This window comes from Balaenoptera musculus, chromosome 16 (genome assembly GCF_009873245.2).
Source record: "Balaenoptera musculus isolate JJ_BM4_2016_0621 chromosome 16, mBalMus1.pri.v3, whole genome shotgun sequence".
Classification (NCBI taxonomy): Eukaryota; Metazoa; Chordata; class Mammalia; order Artiodactyla; family Balaenopteridae; genus Balaenoptera; species Balaenoptera musculus.
In genome coordinates, this window is record NC_045800.1 from 30,970,116 (window position 1) to 30,992,523 (window position 22,408).

A 22,408-nucleotide genomic window follows, 5' to 3' on the forward strand; every position below is an offset into this window, starting at 1 on the left:
GCCCCCAATTTCCCCAGGCCCACCCCTCCCAAGCCAGCTGGTCGCAGGGCCCGCCCCTCCCCCACCACTCCCGGGCCCGGGTGACTGCGGGTGCGCGGGAGGGGGAGCAGGGCCGCCCAAGTCTTGCCGACACGTGGGGAGGGAGGAAGCGTCGGAGGACTAGTGGTTGGGTGTGTGTGGGGGGGGTGTGTCCGTGAGTGGGAGAATCCAATCGTGGCCACCTCAGAGTCTTCATAGTGCTGTGCTGCTCATCCGACCAGGGAAGTACGAAGCTCTCCCCATGCCCCGTATCCCCTCCTACGCAGACACCCAGCGCAGACACAAGAAGGCTCCGGCCGCGGCCCTGCGCTGCCCGTGACGGCCCGCGCTGCGCCACCTCCTCGCTTGTCCCCCCCGCCCCGGCGCGGTGGTAGGGCCCGGCGGTAACGTCACCCATTGTTTACAAATCAACCCGAGCCGGTAGGATTCCGGCTCCCGCGGCTGCTGGCGCGCGGCGAGAGTGCCTGGCGGGCTCCGGCTTCCGCGTCCGCCCCGGCTCCGGCTTCGGCCTCAGCACTGCGCCCGGCTCCGCCGCGGCCCACCGAGCCCCGGGGGCAGCCGAGCCGCCGGCGACTCCCGCAGAGCTCCGGGTGCCCGCGCTGGGGGCCATGCCGTGCCGGAGGGAGGAGGAAGAGGAAGCCGGCGAGGAAGAGGAGGAGGAGGAGGAGGAGGAGGAGGACAGCTTCCTCCTGCTGGAACAGTCGGTGACTCTGGGCGGCTCGGGCGAGGTGGACCGGCTGGTGGCCCAGATCGGCGAGACGCTACAGCTGGACGCGGCGCAGGACCGCCCTGCCTCCCCGTGCGCGCCCCCGGGGCCGCCACTGCAGCCCCCGCGACCCCCGGCGGTGGTGCGGGCGGACAAGGCCCGAGCCCCGGCTCTGCCGTTGCTTCTGCCGCCCGCCTCGGCCGAGACTGGGGGTCCGGCGCCCCCGGGGGCCCTGCGCTGCGCCCTCGGGGACCGCGGCCGGGTGCGGGGCCGGGCTGCGCCCTACTTTGTGACAGAGCTCGCCGCAAGCCCCAGCGCGCTGCCCGGGCCGTGCCGGCGAGGATGGCTGCGGGGCGCTGTCGCCTCCCGCCGCCTGCAACAGCGACGATGGCCCCCAGCCGGGGCGCGCGCCAACGACGACGACCCGCACAGGCTCCTGCAGCAGCTGGTGCTCTCGGGGAACCTCATCAAGGAGGCCGTGCGGAGGCTCCAGCGAGCCGTCGCCGCGGTAGCAGCCACGGGCCCTGCGGCACCCCCCGGACCCGGGGGCAGCCGCAGCCGACCGGACCCTGTCGCCCTTCAGCCCTCCGGCGCCTTGCACTGACCCAGGGTCCCTGGAGGAGGAAGAAGCCGCTGCGGGGACCCAACGGCGTCCTGTGCCTTCCCCAACCTTGAGCTGAAGCCGCCGTTGCCGTCTTGGGAGCGACCGCCTAGGCTGCAAGGAGGCGCGTGGGGAGAGACCTCAAGCCGAGAAGTTACCCGCCCTGGCGAGGCTGTCGGCGAAAACTTGAGCGTGGAGAAATGCACGGGCCAGGGCGCGTCCGTGTCGCGTGAGAATTTCCCCGGCCACCTCGGGGACGGGAACCTGGGGTAAAACTGGGAGAACTATGGCAGCTATTTGCATCAACTTGTACCTGACTTAACCCTTGGGGGTGTCGTGTGCTTGGATTGTTTGAAGATACGGCTCCAAGGGGCGAGAATCGCGAGGGCTTTGTAACAATACTTGAAAACTGATGACACGAATACATTTTATTTTCCGGTGGAGGAACTTAGTGAAAATGGTGCTACAATTGCTGTGCAAAGAAATTCCGGAGGGAAGAAGAATGTAAAAGCTTGGTGGTGGGTGGGTTGGCATCGCCCGACCCCTTTCTCCCACGTCATCGGTGACAGGTCGAGGTGGGAGATGTGAACTCCAGTTGTCGGGGGCAGGGAGGTGGAGAATTTTGCAGGTGGGTCGAGGTGGATGTGGACTTTTAAATGACTTGACCTTGCCACCTGTGTTTCAAGGTCACGGTGTGCTTGGACGGAAGGTTGTGGGCTTCCTGGGAGAGCTAACTGACCCCTGTGTCTTTTCTTTCTCTTGCTCCAAGAAGAGCCCTGTCTGTGCTTCGCCACCTCCTAGAGTCTCCAGAGGACACACAGGTGGAGAGGGCTGTGCGAGGAGAGTTATTTGTTTTCCTCTGTGCTCTCCTTCTGTCCAGAACTCCTCCTCCTCCTCCCGGGAGGCCACTCTTGGCGGTGCCATGAGCTTTCTCAGAAACAGGCATAAACAATGTCTTATGTCTCTCTCCTGTCCTCCCGGCTGGCCTTTCTTATTCCACCCTTTCTGATGTCTTCACTGCATGGATGAGACCCCCGCTGTTTTTCTGCTCTGTTCTGGCCCTCTGTGGAGCCATAGGCCTGAGCTTTCGTGGGTCTTCACCCCTCAGTTTCCTTCTGCCACCAGCTCTTTGTGAGTGACCGAAACCGTTTTTTAAATGGGACTCTCCAAGAGGAGAAACCCCAGGCTTTACCCGTATGAAACTTGACGGCGCTTTAAGTAAGGTGCCACCCCCAAACTTTAAAGGAGCTAAACTAATTTTTTAAAAAGATTCAATGGCTTGTTCATCCTCCAGATGTAGCTATTGACGTACACTTCGCACCGGAGTGTCTGAAATTGTGGTGGTCCTGATTTATAGGATTTCTTAATTAAAGTGTCTGCTGAATAAATTTGGTTTTTGTTTTGGAGCATGCTTTGGCTTTTTGGTGGAAGGTGGGGGAAAGAAAAGCACAGAGGGGACACGTTTCATAATGAAGTCGTGATGGAGAGGGGACTTGGGGGTCGAGATGTGAGATGGAGACCGGTGGAGCTGCAGTCGATGAGTGCTTCTGGGTCAATGTTCCACAAGATCAGAAAATTCAGTCCAGGTTTTTAAAAACATGCTAGGTGGGATTTCACGCCCTTTGTGGAATAAGAACATAGTCCAGAAACTTTCTAGGCTGGAGGGCAGAGGCCAAGTGATTTGCTGTATCTGGAGGAGAGTGGAGGGAGGTGAATTTTCTGATTTTTTTGTGTTTGAAGAATGGGGAGGGTATAGACAGAGCCTGCCTATTTTCTCCTTTGAGACTGACCCGGTCTTGAGCTGTGGCCTAGGGAAAGGACAATAGGGTTTTATAGCAGTGTATTTGGTAGTTGTAAAATGGGGTGTTTTGAGCAGATGGGGGTTCAGTTAATTAAGTGGCTCTCCTGGTTCTGCCCTCAGTCTTATCTTCCCCAGGCTTGGGGCCCTTTCCCACAAGGAAGCCTTTCTTGGTACAGCCCAGCTCTGCTAACCAGCCCCAGGGGCACCTGTCCTGCCCAGCACCTTCTCACACGGGCTGCAGGGGAAGGCTAATGCTCAGTGGCTCAGTTTGACTCAGCCCCGCTGCTCAGCAGCTGTGTCATAGTAGGCAAGTCACAGCTCCGTGCGTTTGCCTCCTCTCATGTATAAAACAATAATATGTTGGTTGGGAGGGTAAAACGAGGACCTGAGGTGTCTGGGACACTTAAGGGCTTAAAAAATGACAGCTGCTGATTCTTGCTGCCACCACTGGCCCTTCTTCCTTCAGTGGCCCCCATCTGCCCCTTCAACGTGCCCCACGTGCCCTAACACTTCAGCCACCCGCTCCTTTCCACTGTGAGCACAAGTCACTGCCACCTCTTCTGCTTCTGTATCATATAAGTCCCTTTTCCTGAACTTCCAGAAGGCCACCTCCACACACCTTCCAAATGGTCTGTCTCTGCTGTCATCATTCCGGGGGCTGGCACTTGACACACGTGCCAGGTACTGTTCTGGGTGTTTTAAATCATCTCCTTATGTCGTGGCTTTATTCGTCATGAGGTAGGCACTGTTTTCTTCATTTTATAAATGAGGACACCGAGACCCAGGAGATTAAGTGATTTGCCTGAAGTCACCACCTTTTAAGTTAAGGAGCTGGGATTTGAACCCAGGCAGTGTGGCTCTGGTTTCTCCTGCTTTCCTCAACCAGAGCTTCCAGTCATACTGTACCACCTCCATGAGACTTTCTTGACACCGTTTTCTCCCATGTTGGATTTATTAAAGTTCTTCAGAGCATCCCACAAAAACCTTGACCCAATAAATGCCTCAACACAACGGCATCACCATTTTCAAACTTTTCTTGCAGGCCAGCCACATACGTGCAAGGCGCTGGGGATCCGGGATGAGACAGGGTTTCAGACATCCTGGAAGAACCCACGAGCAGGTTTGGGGCCAAGACCTTCACATAAGGTAATAGGAATTGCATAAGAGAGGCACAGATAACAAATGGTAGATGGCTGCTTTTTTTAGAACCTCAAGTCTGTAAGATGAGGGCATAGGGCCAAGATGGTGAGGTCTCACCCAATGCAGCTGTCTTCTGGGTCTGCAGCATGGCCAGGACAGCACTCAGGAATGAAATTAGAGTGGTGACTGTAGACTGACAGGACCTGAAGATCTTCAGGAGCTGAGAAGCAAGGTAGAGAGAGGGAAAGGGGACTGAGCCCTGTTTGGGCAGGAACTCTGGTAGGCACCTTTTACAAGATGGCCCTTCACTCTTTACAATGGGGAGAGGTAGGAGAGGTCGAACAGGATCTGAGCTCATGGCTCTTAAGCTGAACCTCTTACCTCCTGTCTGAGCCTACCCACACATTTCTTCATGAACCTCAGCCCCAGCTACCGATCAGCTGTTTGCAAAGGCTGTAGAGAGCAGAGTCCTGGGCCTGGGGAAGTGTCTGTGCAAAGGAGGCATTGGCCATTTCCCAGGTGTTGCGGCTTGGGATAACCCATTCCTAGTACTTGGCCCAGGGATGATTGTGGCTGGGATATCCCTAGTCCCTTAGAGTGGATGGGCACAGAACTGAGGACATGGGCATGGGCAGAGTTGAGACAACTCCATCTTCTGAGGGATCCGAGGCCTAGGTTTCCCTGGTAACATTCTGCAAGTCTTGAGTCCAGAAGGACAAGAGTAATAGGGAAGTTGCAAGAAGCTGGTTGGTTGTGTGAGTGTGTGTGGTCGGGGAGGGGGTTGATTAGGAGTTTCATGTGGGAAGTTACAGGGACCGCAGCCTGGTGCCTCCTAAGTGATTAGGAGTTGGAAGAGAGATCAGGGCTGAAGATAAAGATTTGGCAGTTAGGGCTAAGAGGGGTGGACGGAGCCTGGGAGATGCTGTCAGTTGGGAAGGAAAAACACTAGCCAATGTACGTAGCACTTACCATGTACCAGGCTCTGTGCTAAGCACTTTACAAAGACCAAGAGTAGAACCCAGAGAAGCCAAGGGAGGCTGAAGGGTGAACTGTAAGGGGTGGTTGGGTATGTGTGTCTACATACATGCACAGGTGCACACACACAAACGCAGAGCTATAGCTATGTGATCACTATGTATACCCTCCGAGGTCAGGTCCAGGGTATATGGAATCAGAGCTTGCTCAGTGACCTTCACTGTCTTTCTTTAATCCTGAAGTTATTCAACTTCTCTTTATCAGCACCATTAAGCAGTGTGTTTGGAACATCTGCACCGTGAGTTCTTGCCCTGCTTAACCCAGTTGAAGAGAAGAACTATTTATGGTGCATTTGGAGAAAGGTGATTATGACTCCGGTGTCTGGGGAGGATTTTCAGGAAAACCTAGGAAACCGAATCTAATTTAGACAGTAAAAAAAGAAACGGGCAAAAGGCAGGGCAAAGGTAACAAGATGATAACCAGCTTGTGATTCTTTTTTAACCCACCCAAATCAATAAGTCAAACAAACTCCCTGAACAGCCTATCAATTGGGGGCGGTGAATTTTACCTCCTGTGAGTCAGTTAATTGATAAAGCGGAGCAGTTAATAAACCCTTTGGTATCAGATTTAGATTTCATTCTATTGTAGCATAAGGTACAGAGAAGAAGGACTCCTTCACACAAAAACATACCCAGCCATCTCAGGCGTGAAGGGTTATACAAAGTTGTTTCAACAGCCAACTGGTCCCGGCCTCCCTGTGGTAGGACAGTTTGTGACTTAGAGTGCTGTCACAGGGGACATCCACCTCTAAGGTCTCCCTGAGTCCTGCCCTTCAAACCTACTCAGACTGAGCGCCACATCCCTTCATGCCCCCTCTAGGAGCCTTATCCTTTATAGCATCTTCCCTTCAATTCCACCCTTTGCCACTGTCCTCCATCCACAGTGGGATGAGCACAGGTCTCTCCTGCTTGAGCAAACCTTCCTTTGGTTCTTTTTTTTTTTTTTTTTTTTTTTATTTATTTGTTTATTTTTGGCTGTGTTGGGTCTTCGTTTCTGTGTGAGGGCTTTCTCTAGTTGCGGCAAGTGGGGGCCACTCTTCATCGCAGTGTGCAGGCCTCTCACTATCGTGGCCTCCCTTGTTGTGGAGCACAGGCTCCAGATGCGCAGGCTCAGTAGTTGTGGCTCACGGGCCTAGTTGCTCCGCTTGCTCCTTGCTTGTTGCGGAGCACAGGCTCCAGATGCGCAGGCTCAGGAGTTGTGGCTCACGGGCCTAGTTGCTCCGCTTGCTCCGCGGCATGTGGGATCTTCCCAGACCAGGGCTCGAACCCATGTCCCCTGCATTAGCAGGCAGATTCTCAACCACTGCGCCACCAGGGAAGCTCCCTCCCTTTGGTTCTGTTTTCCCTTTTTAGCTGCTGTCCCTCCTTTCCCATCCTCTCCTCTAGGCACCACAATTCATCATCTGTGCCCCAAGCACTCTCTTAGCCTCCACAAGTCTGTTGAAGTTGCCCGTTTGTTTGCTCTGCAAATATTTACTAAATGCCAATACCCAGGTGTCGTTACTAAATGCACCTATGTTTCAGGCAGTCGCCTAAGCATTTTTACTAGCATTAGCTCAATGAATCCTCACAACCTGATGAGGCAGGAACTTTATTATTATCAGACTTGGCGGACAAGGAACGGGAGGTGAGAGAGGTGAAGTAACCTGCCCAAGGTCACAGGAAGGAGTTTTAAAGGAAAGAGCTGGGATTGCGACCTAGGCAGTCTGGCTCCAGAGCCTGCATTTTAACAGCTACCTGGTACTGTACTGAGGACTATGGGTTTTCTTTTCGAAATGTGTCCCTTCTTGTCTTTTTCTGTCTTTTTGCGCCGAGACCCTTATCACCTGGTGCCTAAACTCTTTGAGAAAAGAAGACATTCGCACATGAGCCCCTGAGATAACCCTATAATGACAGTAAATAAAATGAAGAGTGAGAACAAAATGAACTTGAAGATCACCTCCTGCGAAGAAACTGCACAATTTTCTCAGTACAACTTATAGATGGGAGTGGACAGGGCAGGCATGAAGACCTACAGCTGAGCACTGAATTTGATTTAGAAGGATTTCTGATAGGAATGGGGGAGTTAAGAGCTGTGGCTTCAGAATGCCCTCCCCACAAACCCTCCCCTTTGTGATATTCCTGCTGCCCCTACTCTACGAGTCCCAGTCCTGAGCTGTTTTTAAGGTTTGGCTTGAAGGGGACCTCCACCCTTTTCTGATTAAACCTCTTCTAGACTGATTATTCCCTTTCTCTACACTTCCCTTAGCACTTTATACAACAGGGGTGCATGTTTAAGAAACGTCTTATCTTCAGAGCAAACAGGTTTATGCCTTTTAAGAAACAGATTGAAGAAGTCAATAAAAGGCAGGATTTTCCACAAAAGACTTAAATTAGTGGCCTTAATGCAGTAGCTTCCGGTAATGATGTTTTGTTTTATAAGAGTGTTTATTGGCTATTTTGCTTCTCATACATGATCGAATTTCACCTTCACCGAATTCTTCAAGGTAGGTGCTATTCTTATCCCCATTTAGCAGGTGAGTTAATTGAGATTATTGAGGTTAAGGATCCTGTCCCAAATCACACAGCTAACAATGCAGGGCTGCCTGCAGAGCCCACGCTCTTATCTATTACACCTCCTGGGACACATTGTTATGGGCAGGTCATTTGTTTTCCCTTCAGTTATGGATGGAATACCAGGAGGAAGCGCTGCATGGGAGACTCTTGCTGCTTTGTCTGCACCAGCCTTCCTGGTGTTCAAAAGGAGTGCACCTCAGAGTGGAAACCTCCCTGTGCTTCCATCTCTAAATGAGGCGGTAGCACTAGACCACTGAAGGCTGAGCTCTCCCGGGGCTGACATTCTGTGATTACTGAGCATCAGTGGAAGAGGGGGGAGCTAATTGAGTGAGTTAGTAATTTGGTTGCCAGGGTAACTCTTTCCTGATTGGAAGGTAGGGATCACAGGGTTTGACACAGGCTTTGCTGGATAGGAAAGTGGTGTCTGATGTGCACTCCATATTTCTGCTTCTGAGCTGGAAAAGGAAAGAGCAAAAAAGGGTAAAATAGAATTCAAATATTGTAGCATTTATGCCTAATTTAGAATGAAATCTTGGGGTGGCAGACTCTGGAGTTCTTTGTGAGGTGTGGCATTCTTTTCTCCAAATCACGTATTTGTCAATTTCCATGTTTTAGTTTATTTAGTATTTTTTTCATTGAGTTTATAGCTTTGGTCTTTTATCTTACCCAGGCCATTTTCTGTGGCCAGCTGTCTTCATAGGATGCTGAACATGAGAAAATGGTTACCGCATACCTGGCTTTCCCTAGCTCAGCCTAGGGATCTGGGGCATGGTTTTCCAGGGTTCCAATGGCAAGATCATCATGTTGGACAACTGCAGGGGTATCGTTTACATTGTAGTATATGTGTGGACTTCTGCAGTGAACAATATTGGACTATGTGTGATGGTATCAGGCTACTGGAAAGAGTCCTGAGCTGGATGACTAGAGACCTGGGTTCTAGGTTCTGTTAGGCCTCTGCCTTTGTAAATGACTTTGTAGATCACTCTGCACTGCCCCCTTCCTGGAATATTTTTCCACCTATAAAATGGTCTAATAGCTTTTTTTTTTTAATATTTATTTATTTGGCTGCACTAGGTCTTAGTTGCAGCACACGGGATCTTTAGTTGTGGCATGCGGACTCTTAGTTGCGGCATGTGGGATCTAGTTCCTGGGGGCACAGAGTCTTAGCCACTGGACCACCAAGGAAAAATGGTCTAATAACTTTTAAAAATCATTAATGTAAACCCTGACTTATTCCAAAAGATGTCTTGGGGGTGACTAGTAAGATCTTGCAGGATTTTTAAAGATGGACGGTTTACACCCTGTGATGGTTACAGGGTTATAGTGCAGTTAAAGCACCTCATAGTAGGCATTAGTTTTCTCCAGTCTTCCTTTTTGAAGGAGGGGGTTGTATTATGTGAACCCTATGGTTGAGTCTAGCCTTAACCAATCATTACAAGAAGCCAGCACGTTTGGGGCAGTGGCATTGAATCATGGCCAACTTGGCCCTGGATTGCTCCTAACTCTTTGACCTCCAGGAAATCCCACCTCGTCTAAGAAGTGAGGACTTCAGGGCTCCTCCAATGCCAGGGGAAGTCAGCACCTGACCACTTTCCGTTTGCTCAGAGCCCAGAGGTGGTAGCCCATTGCATTGTTAGAGGCCCCCCTTCCTCAGTTTGTGTTAGAGCCTCCATAGTCACTATTCCTTTGCTGGGTGGCACTGGACTGAGTCTTCCACAATCCTTCCTGGGCAGGTTGTGGGAAATGGCTGGCTTGGTGTGTTCTGGAGGTACTTCTCAGAGACCATCAGGGTCTGTGTGTGTATTTGAAGAGAGAGAATGGGGAGGTATAAACAACAGGCATTGAGTCCAAAAGGGAGTTAGAAAATCAGGTCTCTAAATCATATAGCACTCAATCCAGAAAGCACTTGTGGGATCACAGCATGCCCTTGTTTTATGAGAAACCGAGGACCCAGTCGATTGGCTACCAAGGGACAGTCCTGGGAAGGAAGGGGTAGGGACTGGACTATTCATCTCCAGGATGTGGCAGTCACAGGGAACCTTTTTCTCATCATCTCATGTCTCATCTGTTGTACAGATGAGGAAACCGAAGCTCAACAGAGGTTGAGCAACTTGTCCAAGGTCCCCATTTAATAAGGGGACTTGAACCCTGGATATCCTGTTGCCAGCATGGCTCCTTCCTGGAGGAAACAGACTAAAGTAACTGAGAACAGGAGGGACAGAGATGGGCTGCTCCGTCACTGCTTAGGGAGAGAATGGGAGTGAACGTGCCAAGGGCAAAGAGAGGAGAGGAGTCCTTTCATACCCTCCCAGTCGGCTTTCCCACTGCAGGTTTGCATCCTGAGCAGTCCCTAACCAAGAGCTGCCCCAGCCTAAAGGGCCACCTTGTGGAACAAGTCCACTTAATGACCACAGTAGAAAGAAAAAAGTGATAAGCCTCCCAGTCTGAAGTGACTGACTGATCTGATGTCCTTTGCTAATACAGAAGGAGCTTCTCCAGCACTGACTAGTAATCCAGAAGGCTCTAAGGCTTTAGTGAATGGGATTGGTCCAAAACCTGACCTCACTCTCATTTAATTTCATGCCAGCACCAATACACACCCAGCCACGCAGACCCTGTCTAACTAGTGAGCTGCTCAGACACAAAGGCGCTCTAATTACCATCCACAAGCCAGGCTGACAAGGATTTCAAGTGTTTTCATGTTTATGGAGATCAGAGAAACGTGTTCTGTGCATCTTTCCCACCGACGACAAGTATAAAATAAAACCAAACAAAAAACCCAACGCATTTATTAAAAACAGATATTTCAGTTAAGTTAACATCCTATAATCAGGATAGCCACAATTCCAGACACTCCGCTGCGAAGTGTAGGTATGTCAATAGCCACATCTGGATGATGAACATGCCATTGAATCTTATAAAACTAAAACACCAACAATACCGTCTTAGATCCTTCAGACTGAGAGAACGTTATGTTACAATCACTTCACCAGGTTCACAATGGCAAAGCCTGCAGCTTCTCCATTTGGAGGGTCACATTTTCTACTCGGTTTCCTTCACTTACAAAGGCGAGCTGGCATGGCTGGGGGAGGGGCAAAGGGAGGAAATCAACTCCATCTATCCAGGGAATTGCAGCTGTTATTGCAAAAGGCCCCGGAGAGCCCATTATAAGCTGCTGTGCTAGGCTGTGTGTCCCTGGAGTGCCCCATCACGTGGTGTCTCCTCAGCCCCCAGCTCGGGGCCCCCAGGAGCGCCAGCGCCACGCGCTAGAGTAGGACAGCAGAGCCGAGGGGAAGAGAAGGGACTCGAGGCCACTTCTCGGGGCAGTTTCCGTGAAAGCCCGGGGCGCGGCCGCCCGCGGGAGGCAGCGGCGCCCAGCACGTCGCCGCCTCCTCACACCCGCGGCGGCAGCGGTGCGCGTGTCCTCAGGAGACTCCAGCACTTGCAAAACCCCGCGCTCTACTCCGAGTACAGCCGGAACCTGGCGACTGTGCCCTGCTGGAGCCTCGCAATCTCATGTGCTCCCAGAAAACAGCGATCTTGAACCCGAGAAGGGGCGGACGGGCTGTGAAAATACACTTTCGAGAGGACCGAGGGTTCACTCCGCGCCTCGCCCTCCCCTTTCCCCAGCACCTCTCGGCCCCACCTCCCATCAGCATCACAGGCGCACCGCCTTCCCCCGTCACTCAGAGAACTTCAGGCAGTTGCAAAGCGGGGGCAGAGAAAAGGTTACGTCTATTCAATTCCCCAAAACGTCCTTTCCCGGTGCCGCGTGTTTTATATCAAGAACCAGCACCCCAAAATACACGAGATGGGTTTTTTTAAGTGTCGTAAAATTTCAAGTCTGGCAGTTTGAGGTACTCCCTGAAATGATCTACACAGGTTCCTCTCCCCCAAAGTGGATCAGGAACCAGCCCTGGAAAGGTAAAGCAAGTAACTGGGATCATCCTCGTCCTTTGGGCGTTCGGCGATCCTGAGAAGCGCAGACTGTGACCACATGGTCGTCAGGCTGGAGGGCCCGGAGAGGCTGCGTGGAACTGCACGCTGGGCCACCAGGACTGGTCACGCCAATGAGGAGTCCTGCTGACTGTGAGCTTGGGGGGCGCTCTGTAATCTGCCGTAAATAGGACCAAGGAAGTCTTGTTTTTCAACCACATCGGGGCCCTCGACCTCAGTTCCAGCGAAAACATTCGCGATTTTTCGATTCCTCGTCTTCATTAGTTATTTTCCCGCTTCCAAAAGCGCGAGTTCACCAGTCTGAGTAGAGACGCAGCCCTCAGGGGCAACCCCTTGCCCTCCAGGCAGAGGCTGGCGATGTGGCCACTCTCGGGGTGTTTGTTAGCTGCCGGGGACTAGAACGCCGTCGCCAGTTCTGAGCTGCGCCCTCCTCCCAGACGAGCCAGGGTCGCTGCAGGCCGCGCGAGGGCTGCGGGGCAAAGGGGGCTCGTGCACTGGGGCCGACAAAGGGCCCAGGAGCTGGCGTCGGGGAAGTTTTGCGTGTAACTGCAGCCGTCGCGAATGAAGCCTCCGCACGGCCTCCTTGATGAGGTTCCCCGAGATCACGAGCTGCTGCAGAAGCCGGTGCGGGTCGTCGTCGCCGGTGCGGGCTTGAGGCTGTAGCCCGCGTCGCTGCTGCAGGCGGCGGGAGGCGGCGGCGTCCCGCAGCCATCCTCGCCGGCAAGGACCCGACAGCGGCTGCGGGGCGCCTCGCTTGTCAGCTCCCGAAGGCCCATCAAGGCTGGGCTGAGAGGGCAATGGGGACAGCGCGCTGGGGCCTGCGGCGAGCTCGGCCACAAAGTAGGGCGCAGCCCGGCCCCGCACCCGGCCGCGGTCCCCGAGGGCGCAGCGCAGGGCCCCCGGGGGCGCCGGACCCCCAGTCTCGGCCGAGGCAGGCGGCAGAAGCAACGGCAGAGCCGGGGCTCGGGCCTTGTCCGCCCGCACCACCGCCGGGGGTCGCGGGGGCTGCAGTGGCGGCCCCGGGGGCGCGCACGGGGAGGCAGGGCGGTCCTGCGCCGCGTCCAGCTGTAGCGTCTCGCCGATCTGGGCCACCAGCCGGTCCACCTCGCCCGAGCCGCCCAGAGTCACCGACTGTTCCAGCAGGAGGAAGCTGTCCTCCTCCTCCTCCTCCTCCTCTTCCTCGCCGGCTTCCTCTTCCTCCTCCCTCCGGCACGGCATGGCCCCCCGCGCGGGCACAAGGAGCTCTGCGGGAGTCGCCGGCGGCTCGGCTGCCCTCGGGGCTCGGTGGGCCGCGGCGGAGCCGGGCGCGGTGCTGAGGCCGAAGCCGGAGCCGGGGCGGACGCGGAAGCCGGAGCCCGCCAGGCACTCTCGCCGCGCGCCAGCAGCCGCGGGAGCCGGAATCCTACCGGCTCGGGTTGATTTGTAAACAATGGGTGACGTTGCCGCCGGGCCCTACCACCGCGCCGGGGAGGGGTTGCGCCGTACCGTTGCGGGGCGGGGCGCCCTCTGGGCAGGGGTCCCGGGTGAAGCCTTGACGCCTCTGAGCTCTACAGCCCTGAATGCTGTCTGCGGGGGGCACTGGGGAGCCGATCCTCGCTCTCTCGGCCGGGCGTGATCGCTATTTCCAGAAGATGGACACCGGCGTGGCCTCTGTTGGTTTCTTCCACACACAAGCAAGGACACTTACACCCACACACCCACACACTTCTCTCCCTTAGGCGCGTCAACTCATCTGGCTTTGGCGTTTGCACCTTTGAGGTCCGGGATGCCGGCAATTTGGGAAGTGATGGCAGAGCGAGTGAGGCGAGTGATTGGGAGGAGAAGGCGTCAGGCTAGGGATCTGTCTGGAGATTAGGCAAACGAAGCTGAAAGAGATGAAAAGGAAGAAGGGGACCTTGTGGTGCGATGGGGGCGGAGGTTTGGGAATTGGCAAAGAAAGGCCACTGTTTCATGTTTTTTTGATCAGGAGTGTGGGTATGTGGGGACCTGGACTGGGGCTGTCATTACTGGAGAGGAGGTTGCTCGTCTTGGGAGGGGCGGCGAGCTAGAAAGTTCTTTTAAGAGGAATGCCTCAGCCCAGTAGGGGAGTATCCTTTCTGAGGGCGTAGCAAGAGAAGAAAATGGTCAGCTATTTGGATGGAAATGGAGATACGGCCACCGTAACCCTTCATGATATCATGGTTGGCTTAATGATTAACCAAGACTTCATTTTTTAACAGAAAGAGGTAGAAAACGATCCTTTACCGTCACATTGCCTGGAGGTTTAAAATCTTTATTCAAGATCCCAAACCCTCAGGCCTAACTTACAAACCTTACACTTGTAGGTAGACTTTTGTTGGACCAACCTTTACAGGGAAGGGATAGTATCAGGGTGATGGAAATATTCTAAAACTGGATTATGGTAATGGTTGCACCATTGAGTTTGCTAAAAATCATTAAAATGAGTGAATTTTATGACATGTAAATTATATGTCAATAAAGCTGTTTTAACAATTAGCTGCAAAGCATGCACACACAAACACAGAAAACAGGCGGTAGAGAGCTATTTTAAAATATGGAGCAGGGGAGTAGCATGATTTAGAAAGAGACTGGAGCCTGGAGATCCAGATAAGTAGAAACAAGGGTCTTGGTGGGCAGTTCCAAGATGATAATTACAGGAGAAAACGTTTCGGGAGGAATGGGATGGAGGGAAGAGGTGGGAAGTTGTTAAAAAAAGAGTTGGGCTTATTTTTGTCAAGTGTGGAGGGAAGAATGTGAGAATAAAGGAGGAAGAGGCAGTTTGAAGAAAGCAAATGAATTTTTTTTAAAAATTAATTTATTTTTGGCTGCACTGTGTCTTTAGTTGCGGCAGGCGGGATCTAGTTCCCTGACCAAGGATCGCACCCTGGGCTCCCTGCATTGGGAGTGTGGAGTCTTAACCACTGGACCACCAGGGAAGCCCCCAGCAAATGAACTTTTAAATCTTGGGAATCGGGACTTCCACAGGGTGCCATAAAAATCATCACCTCATTTAGTGGATTCCTTAAGATTTTCTGTATATGAGATCACATGATCTGCAGACAGAGATGAAGTTTTACTTCTTCCTTTCTAATCTGGATGCCTGTTATTTTTCCTGCCTAATTGCCCGGGCTGAAACCCCTAGAACAACGATGAAGAGAAGTGGTGAGGGCAGACATACTTGTCTTATTCCTGATCTTAGGGGAAAGCATTCAGTCTTTCACCACTAAGTTTGATATTGGCTCTCTCTTTTTTTTAAAAATTTAATTAATTAATTAATTAATTAATTAATTAAATTTTGGCTGTGTTTGGTCTTCCTTGCTGCGCGGGCTTTTTTGTTCTAGTTGCCGCGAGTGGGGGGCTACTCTTCGTGGCCGTGCAGGGGCTTCTCACTGCGGTGGCTTCTCCTGTTGCAGAGCACAGTCTCTAGGTGCGCAGGCTTCAGTAGTTGTGGCACGCGGCCTCAGTAGTTGTGGCTCATGGGCTCTAGAGCGCAGGCTCAGTAGTTGTGGCAAATGGGCTTAGTTGCTCCGCGGCATGTGGGATCTTCACGGACCAGGACTTGAACCCGTGTCCCCTGCATTGGCAGGCGGATTCTTAACCACTGCACCACCAGAGAAGCCCTTGGCTCTGGGTTTTCATAGATGGCCTTACTCAGGTTGGGGATGTTCCCTTCTTTTTCTGGTTTGTTGAGCATTTTTTATTATGAATGGGTCATCCTCTCTATTTCTTTATTTGAAATATATTTGACATATAACCTTGTGTAAATTTAAGACATCCCCTCATTTACAGTCATTCATTTGAGAGTGTGGTCAAAGCAGCACTTATTAGCTAGAATATTCTGAACCTAATTAGTTAAAATTTTTAAGGGAAAATAAGTAGCAGCAGTTTAGAATTTTTGTTTTTATTTTTTGATTCAAAATTTGTAAGCCTCATGCATGCATAGTTGTGTGTGTGAAAATGGTACAACCACTTTGGGAAAAGGTCTGGCAGTTTTTGTTGGTTTTTTTAAATAATTGATTTTAGGGCTTCCCTGGTGGCACAGTGGTTAAGAATCTGCCTGCCAGTGACTACTGAGCCTGCGCTCTAGAGCCCGCGAGCCACAACTACTGAGCCCACACACCACAGTTACTGAAGCCCATGTGCCTAGAGGCCGTGCACTGCAACAAGAGAAACCACCGCAATAAGAAGTCCACGCACCGCAACGAAGAGTAACCCCTGCTCTCCGCAACTATAAAAAAAAAAAAGGATTGATTTTATTTTGTTGAGTGGATGCTTCCTCTTACAGTGATATGTGTTTATTGATATAGAATGATGTCATACTGTTTAAAAAAATTTTTTTTAATTTATTTAATTTATCTTTGGCTGCATTGGGTCTTCCTTGTGGAGCAAGGTTCTAGGCAAACAGGCTTCAGTAGTTGTGGTGCACGGGCTCTTCCCAGACCAGTGCTCGAACCCGTGTCCCCTGCATTGGCAGGCGGATTCTTAACCACTGCACCACCAGGCAAGTCCTATATCTTGATATCTTGATTCCGGGTTTCCCAGGTGTATGCATGTGTTAAAAACTCATTGAATCGTACACTTAGAATTCACTGTATGTAAATTTTACATGAAAAGTAAAAACTACACAAATATTGATTTCTAGTTAATAGACATGCTGGGTGAAGTATACTGATGTTTGCAATTTATTCTCAAGTGCACAAAAATGTGAGATGGATTGATATATAGATAGAAGGATGGTTAGGACAGGTAGGTATATGATAAAGCATGTAGAGTAGAATGTTAATGTCACCGTATAACCCAGTAATTCCACTCCTAGGTATGTACATGAGAGATTTGAAAACATTTTCACACAAAAATTTGTACCCGAGTGTTCACAGCAGCATTATTCATAATAGCTCCAAACTAGAAGAACCTAAATGTTCATTAGCTAATGAATGGATGATAAAATGTTATCTATTCATACAACGGAATATAATTCATCATAAAAAGGAACTAAATAGTGTTATATGCTACAGCATGAGTGAACCTTGAAGACATTATGCTAAGCAAAAGAAACTAGACACAAAAGGCCACCTATTGTATGATTCCATTTATATGAAATGTTCGGAATAGACAAATCTTTCTATCTACAGATAGAAAGTAGATTAGTGGTTGCCAGGGTTGGGAAGAGAGGGGAATTAGGACTAATTGATAATGGGCATGGGATTTCTTTTGGGGTGATGAAAATGTTCTGGAATTAGTGGTGATGTTTGCACAATATAGTGAATACACTTAAAACCACCGAAGCACACACTTCAAAAGTGTACACTTTGAAATTCACTTTAAAGTGAATTTTATGTTATGTGAAGTATAGCTTAATTTTTTAAATGCTAAAAAAAATGTTAATGGTAGAATCTAGGTAGAATTAGGTGCTGGGTAATAGGGTAGTTCACTGTTAAATTCCTTCAATTTTGTTGACTGAAAAATTTTAGAAAAAAATAAATAAAATGTTAGAAAAAAATAAACCACAGAAAGGGGGTGATTACTTTTGTGACTGCTTTTAGAACTGCCCAGGGCACAGAGGGCTGGCTCCGGGCTGACTGTTGGGAAGGAAGGGAGGAACTGTACACCTTGCTGGCATGTTACCTAGTGCCTGACAGGGCAATCCTGTGGATTCACACTCCAGGGTTGAAAAGATGTAGACAGTCTGCTGCGCGTTGACTAAATTCTTGCCCAATGTGGAGGATTTCCAACTGTATGGCAGGAATGGGGCTTGCCACTGTTTTAGAGACCAGCAGCATCCCTGAGTGATGGGCCTTGGAAGCAGCAAAGCAGACACAGGCTTGCTCCTTTTCCCCTCCCTTCATTGCCTCCCAGCTCCCAGACAGGGAGGCTCTAGGAGCTGGGCTGGATGGGGAGGAGGGATTTGTACTGAGAGAATTTAAGAGATTAGGGGATTCACACTGAGATGCAAAGAGGTGCTAATGAGTTATTAAACACCTCTCTGTAGAGTAGCAGCTACAGAAAGCTGGAAACACTGGGAAGGCAGAAGTTGAAAATATCTTAGAGACTGCTTATAGGGCAGGGAAGATAACTGTCCACTGGTTAAACAGGGTGCTAGGAGTAGTCAGGTCTGTAACTCAGTAGTTAAAATGGATTAAAGGATTGGGCTAACACTGGTGCAACAGTGTGGAGTATTTTGCCATTTATAAAAGTAGAAAGGACTCAAGATTGGAAAGAAGGTTTAGAGGGATGCAGCCCCAGAGGTGGAGACTGGAGTAATGTACTGAGTAGAATAGGGTCCCTTCCAAATTCATGTCCACCAGGAATCTGTAAATGTGACTTTATTTGGAAATAGGGCCTTTGAAGATGTAATCAATGTAATGTGAGGTTGAACTGGATTAGGGTGGGCCCTCATCCAGTGGCTGGTATCCTTTTAAAAGAGGGAAATTTGGACACAGAGACACACAGGGAGGATGCCATGTATGGACAGAGGCAGAGATTGGAGTGATGTTTGCCACAAGCCAAGAAACACCAAGGATTGCCAGCAATCACCAGAAGCTAAGAGAGAGCATGGAGCAGCTTCTCCTGCCGAGTCCCCAAGAAGCAACCGACCCTGACAACCGACACCTTATTTATATCAGACTTCTGGCCTCCAAAGCTGTGAGAAAATAAATTTCTGTTGTTTTAAGTCACCAGGTTTGTGGTAATTTGTTACAGCAGCCCTGGGAAACCTAGTGCAAGCAGTTTCAAGGAATTGTTTAAAATGTGTAAGCTATAGAGAGTCAATGGAAAAACTGAAGGCCTGAGAGCCTCTCTGATGGATTTTGAGTTATACTAGGCCCAGCCAGATCTACCATTACAACAGGAAAAAAGAATGAAGAGATGAAAAGACAAGGGACCACTACATCCTCATTGTATTTTTTTTTAAAAATTTATTTATTTATTTGGTTGCACCGGGTCTTAGTTGCGGCAGACGGGCTCCTTAGTTGCGGCTCCAGGGCTCCTTAGTTGTGGCATGCAAACTCTTAGTTGCAGGATGCCTGTGGGATCTAGTTCCCTGACCAGGGATCAAACCTGGGCCCCATGCATTGGGAGCGTGGAGTCTCATCCACTGCACCACCAGGGAAGTCCCCCCCCCACACTCATTGTATGTTGATCATGGGTAAAAAAATGGCCATGTCAGGAATACATCTCTACAGGGACTGTAGGATGATCTTACATAGGCTGATGCAGTTAATGCTCTTATTTCTGGGACTGTAGAAAAGACTGTACTGCCCTTGCCAAACCATGGCAGTGGGAATGGAAAAGTAGATGCTCGAACTTACAGAGTTATTGGCTATAAGTGTCAAAGGAAGGCAGTCTCGGATCTGCAGAGGCTTTGTGTCTGTCTGGATGGCTGGGTGTCAACAGAATCGGAAATTAGGAGACACACGGTCAGGTAGTATAATTCAGAATTTTTTAAAAAGACTTTAGTTTTATTTATTTGAATAGATAATACAGCCACGTGGTTCAAAATTCTAAAGGTCAAAATGAGTACAGTGAAAGAAAGCCCTCCCCCCATTCCTGTCCCCAGCCACCCAGTTTCCCTTCCTGGAGGCAAACTATACTAACACTTGTTGTATATTCTTTTCAAATATATTTTATGCATTTACATATATATTTTCTATATTCTGCCTTCGTTAAATAGTAGTTATAACAGCAGCTGCAGTTTGCCTCCCAGTTACTATCCTTCCCTTCAACACCAAGTTGTAGCAGCACCAGAGCCATAGACCACATTTTCCGGCTTCTCCTACAGCTAGATGGGGCCATGTGATTAAGTTCTGGCCAGCGGGGTGTAAGTGGGAAGTGTATGGTATTTTTGGAAAATCTCGCTATTAGGAAGGGGGCCAAGTGCCTCTCTTTTTCTTTCATCTCATCTCCTGGAATGTGGATGTGATGGTTAGAGCTCTAGCAGCCATATTGAACTATGAAAGAGCAGTGAATTTGAAGGAATCTCAAACGAGGTCTGAAGACACAAATACAGTCCTAGACTTCCTGCCTCCAGATCTCTTCTATGTGAGAAACAAATAACATTCTATCTTTTTTTTTAAATTTATTTACTTAATTTACTTATTTTTGGCTGCGTTGGGTCTTCGTTGCTGCACGCGAGCTTTCTCCAGTTGCAGCGAGTGGTGGCTACTCTTCGTTGAGGTGCACGGGCTTCTCATTGCGGTGGCGTCTCTTGTTGCGGAGCACGGGCTCTAGGCACACGGGCTTCAGTAGTTGTGGCACGTGAGCTCAGCAGCTGTAGCTCACGGGCTCTAGAGCGCAGGCTGAGTAGTTGTGGCGCAGCTGCTTAGTTGCTCTGCGGCATGTGGGATCTTCCTGGACCAGGGCTCAAACCCGTGTCTCCTGCATTGGCAGGCGGATTCCCAGCCGCTGCGCCACCAGGGAAGCCCAACATTCTGTCTTGTTTAAGTCAACCAGGAACTTTTAAAAGACAATGCTAATATAATCAGAAAATCTGCAAAGGTGGTTTGGAGGGCAATGCCAGTCAGGCAAGGCCTATGGGAAGTACTCAGATCAGGAAATGAAGCAGATAATAATAGTAACTACCATATATTGATTAAGTTTTTAACAGTTTTATTGAGATATAATTTACCATAAAATTCACACATTTAAAATGTACAATTCAATGTTTTTTAGTATATTTAACAGAGTTATGCAACCATCACCATAATCTAATTTTAGAATATTAGCATCACCCCCAAAAGAAACTTTGTATCCACTAGCTATACAGAAAAGCACTTTACACATATTATTTTCTTTAATCTTTCAATAACCTCTGAGTTTAGTATTATCCTTTTTCATGGATAAGAAAACCGAGGCCTGGAGTTAAGAAAATTTGTGCAAGGTCACACAAACTACCAGAGCCAGAACTAGGATTCAAACTCAGTTTTGGTTGATGCCAAAGCCTGACCTTCTCAAACCACTACCCAGGCGCTGTTACCCAGGTTCTGCAATCTGGTCTTTTAACTCTGCCTGGTTCTTGTTCCCCAAGGTCTGTTTCTTTCCTCCAGTGCCTCTGCCAGTTGTCATGCCTTATTTCTGGTCCCGTTGCCCATGCTCTTCATGTTTCCTTGACTGGGCTCATGCGACTTGTGTCTGGGCCCTAGCTTCTTTCCCTTTAATCCACTCTTCTGGCAGATCAACTTCCTAATGCCCAGCCCTGCTCGGGTTACTCACCACCCCCACTCCGAATAGGTCCACATTACCTCCTGAGTAAAACCCTCAGCTTCTTAACATGGTATCCAGAACTCAGAGGCCTGGCCCTGGTCCACTCATCCAACCTTATCTTGACCCCATAGAAGCCCTTTGCTCGTGTCACACTGGGCCCTTGCCGGCTTCCAAATGCATCTAATATGTTCCTGTCTCTCCATGTTTAGTCCTGTTCTTTTTGCAGAGAATGTCATCCCCCCAATTTTCTACCCATCTAAATCTTACTCAGTCCAGCTACAAACCTCCTCCAACAGGCAGTGGTTCCTCCTGCCCTCTGCCCTCCCACCCCATTCAGTTCCCCCAGCGGGGCTCTTACTGCATACTTCCTTTCCGTATTTACTTGGGCTGGCCTAGACTGTAAAATCCAGAGTCCTCTGATTGGCCAGAGTTATTTTCCCCACTCCTTTAGCCAGAGATGGCATCGATGCCACACAAAACGCACAGAGGATAGGAGAGCAGAGGACCCCTAAAGTGATGCTGGGCGCATTGAAACAAAAACTTACGTCCAGTAGTGGTGGGATGTAGTTTTAAGACCTGAGTGACCTCACTATTTCACTTATTACTTCTTTGATTTATTTGATTCACTTGTTCCTTTATTCATTGAATAAATAGTTGAGTGAGCAAAATCAAATACACTCCTTAACCCACAGAACATACAGTCTAGTGGGAGAAGCCAAAACAAATCAATCATATAAACAAACCTAGAAATGCAGCAAATATAAAACGGTAATCTGAGACACGGTTATTGAATCCTCCCAAGAAGGTTTTCAGGTTTCCTAATCCACATGATTGTGTAAATTATTTTAACTGGGTGACAAGCTTTTTATTTCACAATTAAAGTGGTCCTTTAAATTTGCATGTTCCAGAAGAGGTACCTTTGGGTTTAATTCACACTGAAGTGTGAATGAACGAGCAAGGCAGCCCTCTCTTCCTACATCCTTGAAAGAAGATGGATCCTATGGTTGAGGATGACTGCAGAGACCTAAGGGGGCTAAAGGACAATTTCCTTTACTTTCTGATTTTGATTGGGGGACACTTTGAAGCTGCCGCTGAAGGCTTCTGTCTACAGGACAGAGAGGTGGGGAAGCCATTAGGCCTTTGCTGACCTTCACCCTTCTTAGTTGCTATAGAAACTTTATGTGCAAAATTTCTCTGTATACCAAAACAGCCTCCACAAGAATGGGTTATAGTGGCAGGAAAAAAGGATCCCTCCAGGCTTCAGCTCACATGACAGTGGAGATAACACCCAGCATGGAGAGTTCATAATGTACTGGTTACCCTTCTTAGTTGCTATAGAAACTTTATGTGCAAAATTTCTCTCTATACCAAAACAG

The 22,408-nt window shown here is 49.7% G+C and overlaps 3 protein-coding genes across 3 annotated transcripts in view; 2 read left to right on the plus strand and 1 right to left on the minus strand.

Moving 5' to 3' along the window:
• The first annotated feature begins 450 nt into the window (after positions 1–450).
• FRAT2 (FRAT regulator of WNT signaling pathway 2) lies at positions 451–2,752 on the plus strand. The gene has a single exon (XM_036829670.1). The coding sequence runs from the start codon at positions 648–650 to the stop codon at positions 1,347–1,349; it is 702 nt and encodes a 233-aa protein (XP_036685565.1). The 5' UTR covers positions 451–647; the 3' UTR covers positions 1,350–2,752.
• Positions 2,753–4,189: 1,437 nt separating this feature from the next.
• Positions 4,190–22,408, plus strand: part of ARHGAP19 (Rho GTPase activating protein 19) — an 81,932-nt gene continuing 63,713 nt past the window's right edge. The window contains exon 1 of the mRNA XM_036829196.1: positions 4,190–4,293. Within this exon, the coding sequence (XP_036685091.1) occupies positions 4,226–4,293 (68 nt within the window). The 5' untranslated portion in view covers positions 4,190–4,225. The remainder of the gene's footprint in view (positions 4,294–22,408) is intronic.
• On the minus strand, positions 10,662–13,218 carry FRAT1 (FRAT regulator of WNT signaling pathway 1). The gene has a single exon (XM_036829199.1). It carries the CDS (start codon positions 13,050–13,052, stop codon positions 12,216–12,218), a length of 837 nt encoding a protein of 278 aa, XP_036685094.1. The 5' UTR covers positions 13,053–13,218; the 3' UTR covers positions 10,662–12,215.